Source organism: Cheilinus undulatus, linkage group 20 (assembly GCF_018320785.1).
Source record: "Cheilinus undulatus linkage group 20, ASM1832078v1, whole genome shotgun sequence".
NCBI classification, from domain to species: Eukaryota; Metazoa; Chordata; class Actinopteri; order Labriformes; family Labridae; genus Cheilinus; species Cheilinus undulatus.
The window spans coordinates 24,660,576-24,673,565 of NC_054884.1; the positions used below are offsets into that span (position 1 = coordinate 24,660,576).

Consider the following 12,990-nt stretch of genomic DNA (forward strand, 5'->3'; position numbering starts at 1 on the left):
TGAAAGTGAACTCAGTTTCCAAAATATGTGATTAATTCAAAATTTAACAAGGGGAGGGTATGTTTTTTTTCCAGGTAGTGCCAGAACTTTTTTCTTAATAAATAAGATCAGCATTCAAAACGCATTCTTGTATTAACTAGGGTTATCTTAGTTTAACATTAAATATTGTTTGATTATCTGAAACTTTTATATGTGGCAAATGTGCAAGAAATAGCAATCAGGATAATCACGGCCCATCAATCAAACGGAATTTTCCTTTAAGATATAGTGCATTTTGACCAAGCAGTTTGTTTTAATTTGGTTCAGTCTAGTATGCAACTATTTGTGTTTGCACTTTCAAAAATAACTGCTGCTGTACCGTGCTACGTTTAAGGCACCAAGCATTTTATCTAACCCCAAAGTGTGGAGCAAGACTCTAAAGACTGGTATGGTTGGCTGCAGAAACTTAAGTAAGATCAGAGTTTGTTCTAAACAAACCCGGCATCTTGGTGGAACACACTTTTAGCTGTTACATTTGCACAACAGCTTACCACAACATCACACGGACATTTTTGCAAATGGTGCTTTTCCACGATGGGCCACAGAAATGATGTATGGGCTATCATTTGCATGAGAAGCGGGCAAGTGAGTTCTGAATGCAGGACATCACTGAAGATGTATTATTGATGCAAAGTGTGGTAAATAAGTGCCGTTGACTTTGTACTGAAATGATGAAAATGGATGTTAATGCAAGATATAAACAACTCCAAAGACACCAGAGTTCAGAAACAGAGAAAACTCAAAGGAGAAGGACTCGTCACTGAACCCCCCTCTGCCTCCGTCAAGGACTACAAATGAAGAGTGCCTGTCAGTCTGTGAACATCTGCTCACACTTCACTGCTGTCAGCCTGCTGCCACTCCATGAGGCAGGAGCAGCGTTTTACTACCCGTCCACGGCGCTGTGACAGCGGATAAATAAGATTAGTTAACCGTGTGGTGAGGCGAGAGGACGGCCAGCGAAGACGTCGGTGAGTGTGGAGAGACGAGCTGCTGATGAACAGCAGGAGGGTTCCTGATGGATGTGAGAGGCAAAGTAATCATCCAATCAATCACGTCTGAGCGGCGGGCCGGCTGGGGGGAAAAAGTATAAATAACAGCGGGGTGGACGGGGGAGCAAGGCTGTCGCTGCTAACTGACTGATGCTGACGATTCTCGGTGGCACACATTAGCAAAATGAGGCCCAAATGCATAAGGAGCACAGTGTGAAACATGGATCTACACTCGCATGAACATATTTACACATGAGTAGAGGAAGTTTACAGCTGAGGGATCTTGGAGGAGGCTACCCCGAATGTCAAGAGTGTGCAGCGGCCTCTTTCTTCATTAAAAGTGCTGTGCATCATTACAGAACTCCTCTCAGCCCTAATTAAAACACCTACCCTCTGATGTGGCGGAGGCGGTGGAGGCGTCGTGGGACTCGTCAAGTCCTGATTATCTAGCAGGTTGCCGTAATCAGCCGTGCTTCCTTTTACCGGCAGTGGAGGAGGGATTTCACCTTTGTCGGAGAGGCCCATCCCGTTCAGCTCCAGACCTGGAAGAGAGGGCACAATCATCATCAAACTACACGGGCTGGACCACCGGCACTAGACATGGGTTATTAGGAGAATTCCCAGGAATTAACACTAATTTTGTGCAAGAAGATTAAAGAGGGACTTCTTTATATATTCAGATCGGTTAGCAGTCATAGGAAGAGTAGGCGCCGTTGTATGATATCTACGGTAGCTTTAAACAGCCTTAAAATGGATCTTAAAACTGTTTTATGTCCTTTTTAAGTAATAACCAGAAATATCTCAAGGATCTCAGTGCCTCTTTGTTTTTTGCTTCTGGTTTAGCTGTTGCAATAAATTACGTCACTTTGCTGCTTTTAGAGAAACAAGCTTTACAGTAGACACTACAGTACTTTCTTTGAGGTCAAATGCAACAAAACACAACCAATATTAGAGGACTCAAGGGCATTTTCTCCCTTACTTTAATAGGCTCTAGTACATGGTGCCATATTGATATTTCACTTGTGTCCAAAGAAGTCTTCAAATAACAAGATCTCAATGAACGAGAGATATTTCTGTAGCACCAGGTCCCAGTGAATTTCAGCCCTTTTTCTATTTCCCTTAATTAGGGGCAAAACTAATAGAATTAGGTAAAATCACATGAGGGAGTGGAGTTGTGATGAATATCAGCACTGCTGTGATCAGCTTCAGTATGATGTGAATGGCAAAGATAATCAAAGCAGTGCTGATTTTCAGTACATCGCTAATTTGATTGTGAAATTTGTTTTATACTCTGGTGGACTCAAAGGTTGCAGTTGTGTTAGAAAAAACACAATGAAAGTGCCACTTTGGATGCCTTTTTGCTGCCCACTAAATGTTCAAAAATGGACAAAATGCTTTCCTTAGTGCCCTCTAAGTGGACAAAATTGGAAGAATTTTACTCTACATTAGTGGTTCTCCACTGGTGGAGCCTCAGGACCCACTTTTAACATCTGAATGAGAGACTTTGTGCCAAATTCCTGATATTTTACAATGTTACAATGTGTTTTAGCAGATATTTTTTTTATTCAAAGCAACGTTCATCTGACTGAGAGGTACACAAGTGTTAACAAGTGCCCACTCTGGATACATGCTCTGACCGGGATTTGAACCATTCATCCCCTACACAAAATTCAGAAATGTACCCACCGAGCTATCCTCCACCAATACAAAGTCTATTATGGCTTACCAGGAAGTTGCTTCACTGACTGAACCAATATTTTTGGACCAATCAGATTTATTGAATGAAATAGTTCACTTTTGACCTCATACTGTACAAAACATGTGACAGGTCAAAGAAACATGTCAAAATAAGCACATTTTACAAGAGTGTCATAGATTTTTTTGGTGCATTTTATTTCTCTCCCCGAGACTTTCATGACCCACCTCAGAGGGCTCTGCGACCCCGACACACTGGTTGAGTGCCCCCCCCACTCTAAATGGGTAACACAATATGAATTGCCCACTTTTGTGCCCTGTAGATGGACAAAATGAGCTGAATTGCCCCCTATGACATGTGTCTAATGCTGGAGCAAATAATACATTACCATAAGTTTCCTTTGCTAGTTGTTTCCTGTGCTTCAATTGTTATTCAAGCCACATTCTCAGCCAACTTAACACTGATACGGTGTGATAATGTTTTATTAATTATAAGTTAGTTTACAGATTGTATTTTAGTGTAATAGGATGGGAAATTAAACCCCTTTATAGATTTGCAAAAATTAACCTGAGATAGACAAGAGATGTTGTATTCACGTGTGCTTGGGGAAGTGTAGTGACGCGGGGATTGTGAGAGTAGCAGCAGGAAGAACAATGAGAGGAAGTCGAGGAGCTGAAGACAGACTTGGCACGTAACTTGAGAGGAGCGGTGCGGCGCTCTGACTGGAGCGCGTGCAGTGGAGTTGCAAAGATTGACTAGAACAGGGTATATACAGTTAATATGACATTAAATTTAACACTTTATAAGAACTTTTTCCAAGATCCTCTTCATTCATTTAGGACTATGGCCTCCTCAATTTCTAACCTGTTACATTAACGAAACAGCTGTGCATATATTTGTGCCGACAGTGAGACAAAAAAGTGACCACAAAAAAAGATGCCGGCAGTATTTCAAACTGTAGAATGTAAATGAAGCTCTGTTGTAGAATTCTGAGATGAGATGAAGGAAAAAACAACCAGATACCATAAGGCAGTCATCAACAGAAGGTCTGATTTTCACTTAAGTGGTCAAATCACAATCTAGAAGTTTTCTATTTACAAGTTCTGCCCTGCAATTAAAGGTCACATATTTTACCTCTTTAAGACAAGTTTATATTGGTCTCAGAGGTCCCCAAAACATGCCTGAAAAGTTTGTTGCTGAAAAAACAGTCCTGTGTTGCATTTATGTATGTCTAAAATCCCCTTTGTTTCAAACCTGCAACCTTCTGATTCTTGGGGGGATTGTGGACAGACCAGGGGGACATATTTTTGTTAGAAAAGCCTGAAAAAGTGTTTTTTGCATAATATGTGACTTTTAAACTAAAAAGTAGAACAGCATATATGTGGGTTTGAAGACAAAAAAAAGGGATAATTGCTCATTTCAGGATAAAAATAATTCTCTTAAATTTAGATTTTTAAGCATGAAAGTGTCAATGATCACTCTACTGTCATAGCTGTTCAGCCATAGCTCCCTTTAATGAAGTTGTATTAATTTCTGTAATCTATTTCCATAAATCTGGTTAAACAGTAAATGCTAAAATCTCATGAGTGATTAAATCTAAATATGAAACACAAAAGCAGAAAACCCTCCCTGGATTAAAAAAATAAATAAATAAATGAAATGTAAGACCTGATAAACTTGCATTTAAGACTTTTGGACATTTTTTTAAAAGACTTTATTTTTGCAAAATTGATTGATAAACTTTAATACTTTTAAGGCCCTGCAGACACCCTGCAGAAAGGAGTGACCCGCTCGCTTCATGAGCAATTTCCTGTGAATTGTGATGCAGACAGAGTGGAGGTAATGGTGCATTACTGTTGAAAAGCTGAATTCTATAGCATAGCTTTACCTCTGAGGAATAGAGATTTTGGCACTCACTACTTTAAGTCTTCTTTTCAGTATTTCTACATACTGAAGAAACATTTCACAAACTATTAATAACACCAGTGGGGTTTAAAGTTAAACGTTGCTGCATTTTATACAGAACCTCTGTGCTTCTAAAACAGAGGTCACGTAGTTTTACTTTTGCTTTAATTTTGGTTTAGAAAAGTTTGTATATATTGTTTGTTGCCTTTCTATTAAATTTTGGATTACTGTTAGAACAGCATACTCTGTTTTTGGAGACTGACCTGTGCAATCACATAAAAATCACAATACAACAGCCTCATTGATTTTCTAGCAAGTCCCCTGACTCCATACAAGTGCAAAACTGAATCGATGGAGTGGCTCTTATGAGAGCAGATAATTATACAAGAATCTTGGGAGGGTAAGATGCTGGAATGAAACTGATATTGAAGAATAATAACTTAGTCTCAGCATCTTATGGGGTAGAATGTTTTGTTTTATGCCTCTGCAGGTGGCATTTAAAGATATGTTTATATATCAAGTCAAGAATGACCTGCTTTTATTGTTCATTTGAGTGATTGTTTTGTCTAAAGCCAGTCCAGTGACAAAAAAGGTATGTGGAGCTAAAAGCTGTTATGGTCTCTGTCACTGAAATACGCGCTAGAACCTACACAGGACAATGATTTAGGTCGAACTGAGCACAACTGGTCTTGTGCACCAATGTATGCGGCAACAGTGATGCAACATCACCCGAGTTCAGCAGAGAGGGCTTACAGAGATTTTTAAAGCTCTGCTCCAAAGATGATACAACAGCAGAGAGTAAAGCAGGATCTCTCTTACTGGAAACGGTGTGCATGCTGAAGGACAGTTTGCTCCTGGGAGTGATAGGTGGGGGTCCTGGCGAAGAGGAGGGGTTGGAGGAAGAAGAGGGGGGTCCAGGGGACACCGAGAGGCGACGATCAACACCAATCTGGTTGAGAACTTGACTTCGTGGTCTCTGAGGCCGCAGCGGGCTGATCTGTGTGATCAGAAATGGAAAAAGAGCTAATGTTACCATTGTTAGAGATGGACTCATTGAGCTTAAATTAAAACAATTTAAATGTGAGAAAAGTCAATAAAAAGGGGCTGAACAAATCTTCTTTGTGCCAAATTAGTCCAGTGAGTGATAAAATGCAATAAAGAATCAATAAAAGATCATTTGAAGGGGAAAAATTGGTTTCATATTCCCTCTGGGGCTTGGATTAACTCGACTTTTTGTAATTTTAGAGGAGAAGCTGTTGGATAAACTTGCTCTTTGGGTTGCACTTTTTAATTTGTGGTTACAAATCATTGTTTGCATGCACGACTCTTTTCCCTGAGCTTCATTATGGCTGGAATTTGAATATAAAAAGATATGTCCACAGGGCTCCTCCACACTGTAGGCTACATTAACAAACAGCTTTGTAATTGGCTGGCCTCAAACAGCCATCCACAGGAGAGAGGCTGAAAATAACACAGCAATTCAGTCAGAGAGGCCTTTTTTTTTGTTTGGAACACTAAAACATAAAATTGTAATTTGTATTGTGGCCCCATAAAGCCCCCTTTTCTGTATTTGTGTGTTCATAAAGCTTCATGGGATCTACTAGAGACCCCTGGGTGCTCTACCCTTGACCCCTGAGGGAGGAGGCTCAGACAGCTCCACAGCTCCCAGGGGCCTCTTTAGGATCCCGTTTCTTCTGCTGTCTTAATGCTGCATGTCAGGGGGCATTCCCACTGGGCATGCAGTGATACCTGGGACATTTAGACAGAGGAGGGGGTTGAGGTGGGGGGTAAAGATATGCAGGATGTAAACAGAACAGACGGAGGTAGGAAAGTGATGTTGAGAGGAGAGGAGGAAAATCAAGACAAAGAGATATGACAGAAAAAAATGAGACATAAGCCGAAGGTTGCACGTCTCTATGGCACACTGAATTCTCTCCTCATGCACTTTTAAAAAGCCCTCACTGATTAAAAAGCACTGAAAAAGTAAACAGTTAACAGTAAACCTGCCATAACAGGTTAGGCAAACCATTTTTATACCATTTACTGATGATGCTGTGAGTTCCTTGTAGGGGCCACTAACTTGCTGAGTAAGGAGGCTGAAATGTTGGGAATGCACATCTCCAGGGCCAAAACAACGATCCAGGAGTTTGGGGATGTCTTGAATGCTACCATCAAGTCTATGTCTGTAAATGGTTTGGCGTGGAAGTTGTAGAGCATTTCATCTACCTTGGCAATGCAATCTGCTGACTGTGAGGTTGAGATACACCACAGACTTGGATCCTGCATGGGATGAAAGTTAGACGAAAGTTAGAGTCCTTTGGTCCTTCCGGCATTACTGTACTCTTGTGAGGCCTGGTTGTTGACTGATGGCTAGAGGCACTGACTGGACTCTGTGATAAGGAGGACAGCAGGGATGGGAAGGGTCAGCTACTTGATACAGGAATGGCAGCTGCGGTTTTACGGGCATCTAGCGTGCTTTTTGGGGCCTTATCCAGCTCACTGCATACTGGGTTTCCAGGACCTGTTAGGCCCCATGGCGTGCGTTGTCCAAGTGTGGGTCAGCTACGAGGATACCTGGAGAGATGAGGTATTGGCCTTGTGCAGGCCTAGGCTATGGCCAACTGGAGGCCAGAGCAGCACAGGACCAAGGTTGAAGCGGTGAAGTGCCGAACCGGCATGTGCCCCCATACCTGACCTGTCTTGAATTCATGATTTAACGGGGTGGGGCAATTACTTTTCACATATGGCCAGGTGGGTCTGACCGAGGTCCTTAATCTTATTTCACCTCCATGTAAGTGGAAAGGTAAAGAAATAGAAAAGATAAAACACCCAAAGTCCCATTTTCTGATCCCTGCCCACATGGACCAAAAGCATTCAAAGCAGATTTTCATTGCACTAGTGGGAAGGAGGGTAGAGAAGAAAGGAGGACACTGGGCACATTAAGAGAGCCAAAGAAAGGGAAAAGTATAGATCAGACTGATAAAAGGATGGAGAGGGAGAAAGAGGTAGGTGAACTCATTTCTTGTCCAGGTCAGTGTTTCAGTACCGTCTCAGACAGAATGACAGCTTCAGCAGGCTGCAGAGGGATTTCTGTCGTCTTCATCTCCTTGTCAAAGATCTCCTGGTGCTTACTGTTCCTCTTCTCCTTCTTCTTGTCCTTGCCCCCCCGGTCGGGCTCATCCCGGTCCAGCTTGTCCTGAGACTTTGTGTGCAGCTTCTTTGGCAGGAGGGGCTCTAAGGCAAAACTGAAAGAAAGACAGAGCGTAAGATAATAGTCCTATCAAAGACTGTTTATTTCTTACTTGGCTGTACATCTGAAGCAGCTCTATCAAAGTTTCCCTGGCTTGGGATGCATGTCTGATTTCTGTGCGGATGTTTAATTTTAATACAGCCTTCAGTTAGACTCAAACTTTATGTAATATACTGACTCATGCCTCAAAAGATGCTGAGGTACCCCTCTGTCGGTAGAAACAGCAAAAAGAAACAAGACAAGAGGTTTTCTTATCTAGTCTATAACAGGAACGCAGTCTCCATGAACTCAATAAAACAGCATAGTTGAGCTTTTCTTGGTTTTGAAATGAAAATTTCATGTAAAATCTGACTCCCAAAGCTGATCTGTTGGAATAACGGCAAGGTTTAATGCAAGAAAAGGGATTCAAACACTTTAAAGAAAAGAGCAAAAGCAGAGGAGGATGTATGGTGTTTCATGCCCTGACAAACAGTAAACTGAGTGTACCCGTCTGATCCAGGCCTGGAGGGGGAGTTGTCAGAGGAGATGGAGGTGACTGAAGCCACAGACAGCGGCCTCTGGGAGGAGGGCATGGTGAAGGAGCGCACCATGGAGTGAGGACGGGGCCCACGCCGTTCGTCTGCGGTCGGCTGACAGCACAGAGGAAAGAAAAGACACAAAACAAACAGAGTTTTGAGTTAAAAGTCAATGCTTTGAAGTAGCAGGAGAATATTTTCTTTTCATTAAAGATGAACTGAATGTACTCAGAGTAGTTTGTTGCTTTATCTTTTAACTGAAGAAAGAAACTGATACAGCCCCAGTAACCTCAATTATGACTATTTGATGTTTAATGGCTGGGTTTACCATTCAAAGACAGACATAAACTATGAAATTTTGGCTGCAGAGAAGAAAACAAGGAGGTATAATTGATGCAATATAATAAATGATACTTCTAGATTCTGTTTGTTTGATAAAAACTTAATGACACAAAATTTCCCTGCCTTAAAGGCATAATACACATCAATCATTTTAACAGTACAGCAAACATATCCCAACATACCCCACGTTAAGTTTTTAATGTGGAATAATTACTTCCTTTTGAGAGTGAAGACTTACTGGATTTGTTGGTAGCACCTTATTTTAGTGGAACCTATTTAGCTAGCAATTTTATTGTAATAAGTGAAATGATCTCGTAATTTCTCAAGAATAAGGTGATGATAACCTAGTAATGTGTTGGCATTTTAGGATGTAATAACATGAAAATGAGGTTTATTAAGGAAGTATTTACCTAGAAGTCAGTAATAGTTATCGATTCATTCCTTGTAATGTTGTTGCACTTCACTGGTAGTTAGGCGGTGTTTTATTCCAACCCTAACCACCTAACTCTAACTCTTACCCTAAAAATTAACTTGAAAGTCTATCAGGATGGACTCACTTTAATTTAGTGGGCCATAATAAAGAATTTACCTGGTAATTATCAAACCAATTATAAAGAAAATTATCATCTTATTCCTAAGAAATCACCTAATTACCAGAGAGCAACCACAATATTATGAGGATCAGGATTAGGGTTAGAGGGTTAGGGCTGGAAGGTCACAGTTGGTTACTTATTTACCAGAGAATTGCCACAATTCTATAAGGAATTACTCAATATTTAATACATTATTAGCAGGCAATAATGCATTAATGAACATATATTAATAATATCATTAATGAATTAATATTACCTAGTTATTACTTGATAAAATGCCAACTTATTACTAGGTACTTTAACCTTATTTTAGAGAAATGGATAGATAATTACAGTTATAACTATAAAATCAACAGGTTATTAGGGCCCAGTAAAACAATTATAACTCATTTGTTGATATCAGCTCTATGTTTACCTTCACCCTAACCCTCTAACCCTAATGCTTGTAATATTGCGGCAATTCTCTGGTAATCGTGGTATTTTACAAGGGAATTTCTTAGAAACAAGATGACGTTTTTCTATATAAGTTGCTTGATAATTTCGAGGTATTTTTTTGAATTCTGGCCCACTAAATTAAAGTGAGTCCTATATGAAATATTTTCCAAGTCATTTTTAGGGTATGAGTTAGGGTCAGGGGGATAAAGAGTCAAGATAAAATACCGCCTGATTTCTAGAGAACTGGCACAATTTAGAAAGGAAGTACTTGACAACTAATACATTATTACTAGGTAAATACCTCCCCAATGTATTAATTATTTATCATTATTTGGTGAAATGCCAAGTTGTTTCTAGGTAATTACACCTTAGTCTTGAGAAATTACTAGATATTTATACTTGTTTATAGGTATTAGAATTAATAGGTAATTAGGTCCCACGACAATAAAGTTCTCCTGATTTGTTGGTGTCAGCTCAGTGTTCACAAGAATGGAAAGGCACAATCCATGTGCTTTATGGAGGTTCTAGAGCAGGTGTGTTCAAACCAAGGCCTTGGGACTCACTGCAACCCATCGTCCATTTTCAAATGGCCTGCTGCAAATTCAAAGAATAAACTGAAGCTTATGCTCGATTGTTTTGTACTTCTAAGTTTTGATAATGGGTCGACAGTTTTCTTCTTTCTATAAACAAACATTTTGACAAAAGGATCAATTGAAATGTTCTTTTTTTGACTAAATGGAGACAGAGACTGATTATAACGCACTGATGAATAAAGATAAAACAGCGGCATGAATTGTGCCTCATTGCTCCAATAAAGGTGAAGCATATCAAAGTAACCTCAGTTATCCTTATATTTTTTGTATGTGTCCCTTAGGGTAAAAGTTTGGACATTTCTGGGTGAATGCTTTACTTCTGTTTAGAAAGAATTCAATATCTGGATGACATTCTCTGAGGTAAAAAATTATCAGATGTTTTCTTATAACTGATACCTTGCTCTCTTTGGGTTTAGCTTGTCAAATGTAGTTTAGACGACATCAAGCTGGGCTGGTAGCTAAACTCTGTAAATGCTACAATAAACCACTACCTGTAAAAAAAAAAAAAATCAGTTTTTCTATGAAGTTGTTCATCATTTAGCTGTTTGGTATTTATGTCTTTAACAGGAGATTCAGGATAGGATCCTACGGAGGAGTGTGATTGAAGGTCTTTCCTTGTATTATCTCTTGCTAATGCACAGCTCCAATTGATGCAACATAACCAGACACAGAGTTAAAAGACAAGAAAAAAGGAGCTTTGATGGCACTATTAATTCCTGTACTTCTGTAAAAGGAGTCGGTAAGAAAAAAAATCTGGTGACAGCAGCTCTAATAACGAAGCCGTCTGCATTTAAAGACTCCTTTCATGTGAAGAGAAAGGGCCGTCACACATCTGATGGGATAACCTTATTATCACATCCTGGAAAGTGATGGCTACTCTCTCCTCTCAAAGGTCACCAACCTCTCTCTTTAAATTGAGCCAGGCCTCCTTTACCTCAGGCAGCATAGAGGGAGAAGCTTGGCCGAGCAACAATTAAATCTTTAAAAGTGGAGATACACGGGAGGAAGTCCCCGGCAGCGTTCTAGCTACAGTATATATGAGCTGACTTCAGCTGAAAGTTAGAGTAAGCCCAGCATGAAAAAATATATATGGGAAGTTTAAGACTTGCTGTAAGAGAGCAGGAAACTCAAAAACTGTATATTAGGAGATTATCCCAAGTTTTTTACTTTTGAATTTTTTAATGCAAGTTATGAAATTATTTTATGGCATGTTTTAGTATGGAAAAGTAGATCCTAAAAATACACAGAAGTTTGTAAAGGGAGGGGACATTTTGATGATAACAGAAACATGAATCCATTCCTGCAGCTTTAATGCAAACAAGACCTGACCACTAATTGTAATCAAAATTAGGAATGTTAGATGTTTTCCTGGGGCTCTAGAGAACATGCCTCTTTAAAATAACTTTAACCGTAAGAAAGACTAAAGACAACAACTAATTTCAGATAAGAAGTCATGGGTGAAAATTTGGGCTGCACTTATGTTCTGGTTAATTATTGGCCAACATCAGCCCTGTTGACAGACATCCTTCTACCCACAGGCAAATTATTTGGCATGCAAAGGAGTCAGCAGCTGGTTTCATCCTGTTGTGTTGCATGAATTCAAAGCTGGCAAGCTGTTATACCCAATTACAGATTCAGAGAAGATGGATATTTTTTGGCAGAAGTCACCCTGCTGGAAAAGCTCTGGTCAAGGTCAAGCAGTTTCAATTAATGCTAGTTAAAGTCATAAGACATCAACACCTTTTTAGTGCTACGGTATCAAATATAGAGGTTTAAGGAACTTTATATCATTTCTTAAATCATAATTTTTTCTTTAAATTATCAAAAAATGCAGGCAAACTCCAGCACACCGTCTTATTGCAGAAAAATACTGGCAACATCTCGGTACTGAAACGTTGCCAATGAGTTATTCACTTATACTTCTCCAATGCCCCTGTGTTATAAAACAGATGTAGCTTTTTACAGTACCGTCTATCATTTATAACCATAACTTAGCATGTGTGGTATCAAGGAAAATACTGAAGTATTAAAAAATGTTGACACATTCTTGCACAGTTTTTCTAAAAGATTGCAGGACGCTTTGTGAGAAGGTTGCAGCATGAACCAGGAAGACCACTTTTAACCGCTTTTCTCCCCTTTTATCAGTCATCAACGAAACCAACAAGTAGACTGGTGAAAACACCCTATCGAGTGCCTGTTTCACTGAATAGATTCAAAACGAGAAGTAAACAGTGGAGAGGTGTTGCTGAGCAGTGCTTGTCTCTACTAGCAATGATATTTCATTACTGTTTTAATTGGAGGCAGAATGTACACACTGTGCATTTAAGTAGACCTCATAAGCTATTTGTAATTTTGTAAAAGCACATTGTAAACCCGTTTTCAAAACGGATACACAAATAAAGTTATCATTATTATTATTACAATTTGAAAAACAGACTTCAGGAAGAAATTAACAGGAGGTATCTGCATCAGCCCTGGTTTTTTGCCCTGGAGTTTGCTCAAAAACTCTCCAATATGGCCGAGTTAAAACAACGCTGTGAAGAAGAGTGGGCCAAAATTCCTCCACAGCGATGCTAAAGACTCATCAAAGTTATCCCAAACACTTGATTTCCATCATTGTTAGGGCCCTATGA

The 12,990-nt window shown here is 39.7% G+C and overlaps 1 protein-coding gene across 1 annotated transcript in view; it reads right to left on the bottom strand.

The window, feature by feature from the left end:
- The window catches only part of dock1 (dedicator of cytokinesis 1), a 351,227-nt gene that overhangs the window by 2,101 nt on the left and 336,136 nt on the right, over positions 1-12,990 (bottom strand). The window contains exons 48-51 of the mRNA XM_041815464.1: positions 8,366-8,508; positions 7,676-7,874; positions 5,449-5,626; positions 1,419-1,570 (exon numbers count right to left, since the gene is read on the bottom strand). Coding sequence (XP_041671398.1) covers positions 1,419-1,570; positions 5,449-5,626; positions 7,676-7,874; positions 8,366-8,508 — 672 coding nt within the window. The remainder of the gene's footprint in view (positions 1-1,418; positions 1,571-5,448; positions 5,627-7,675; positions 7,875-8,365; positions 8,509-12,990) is intronic.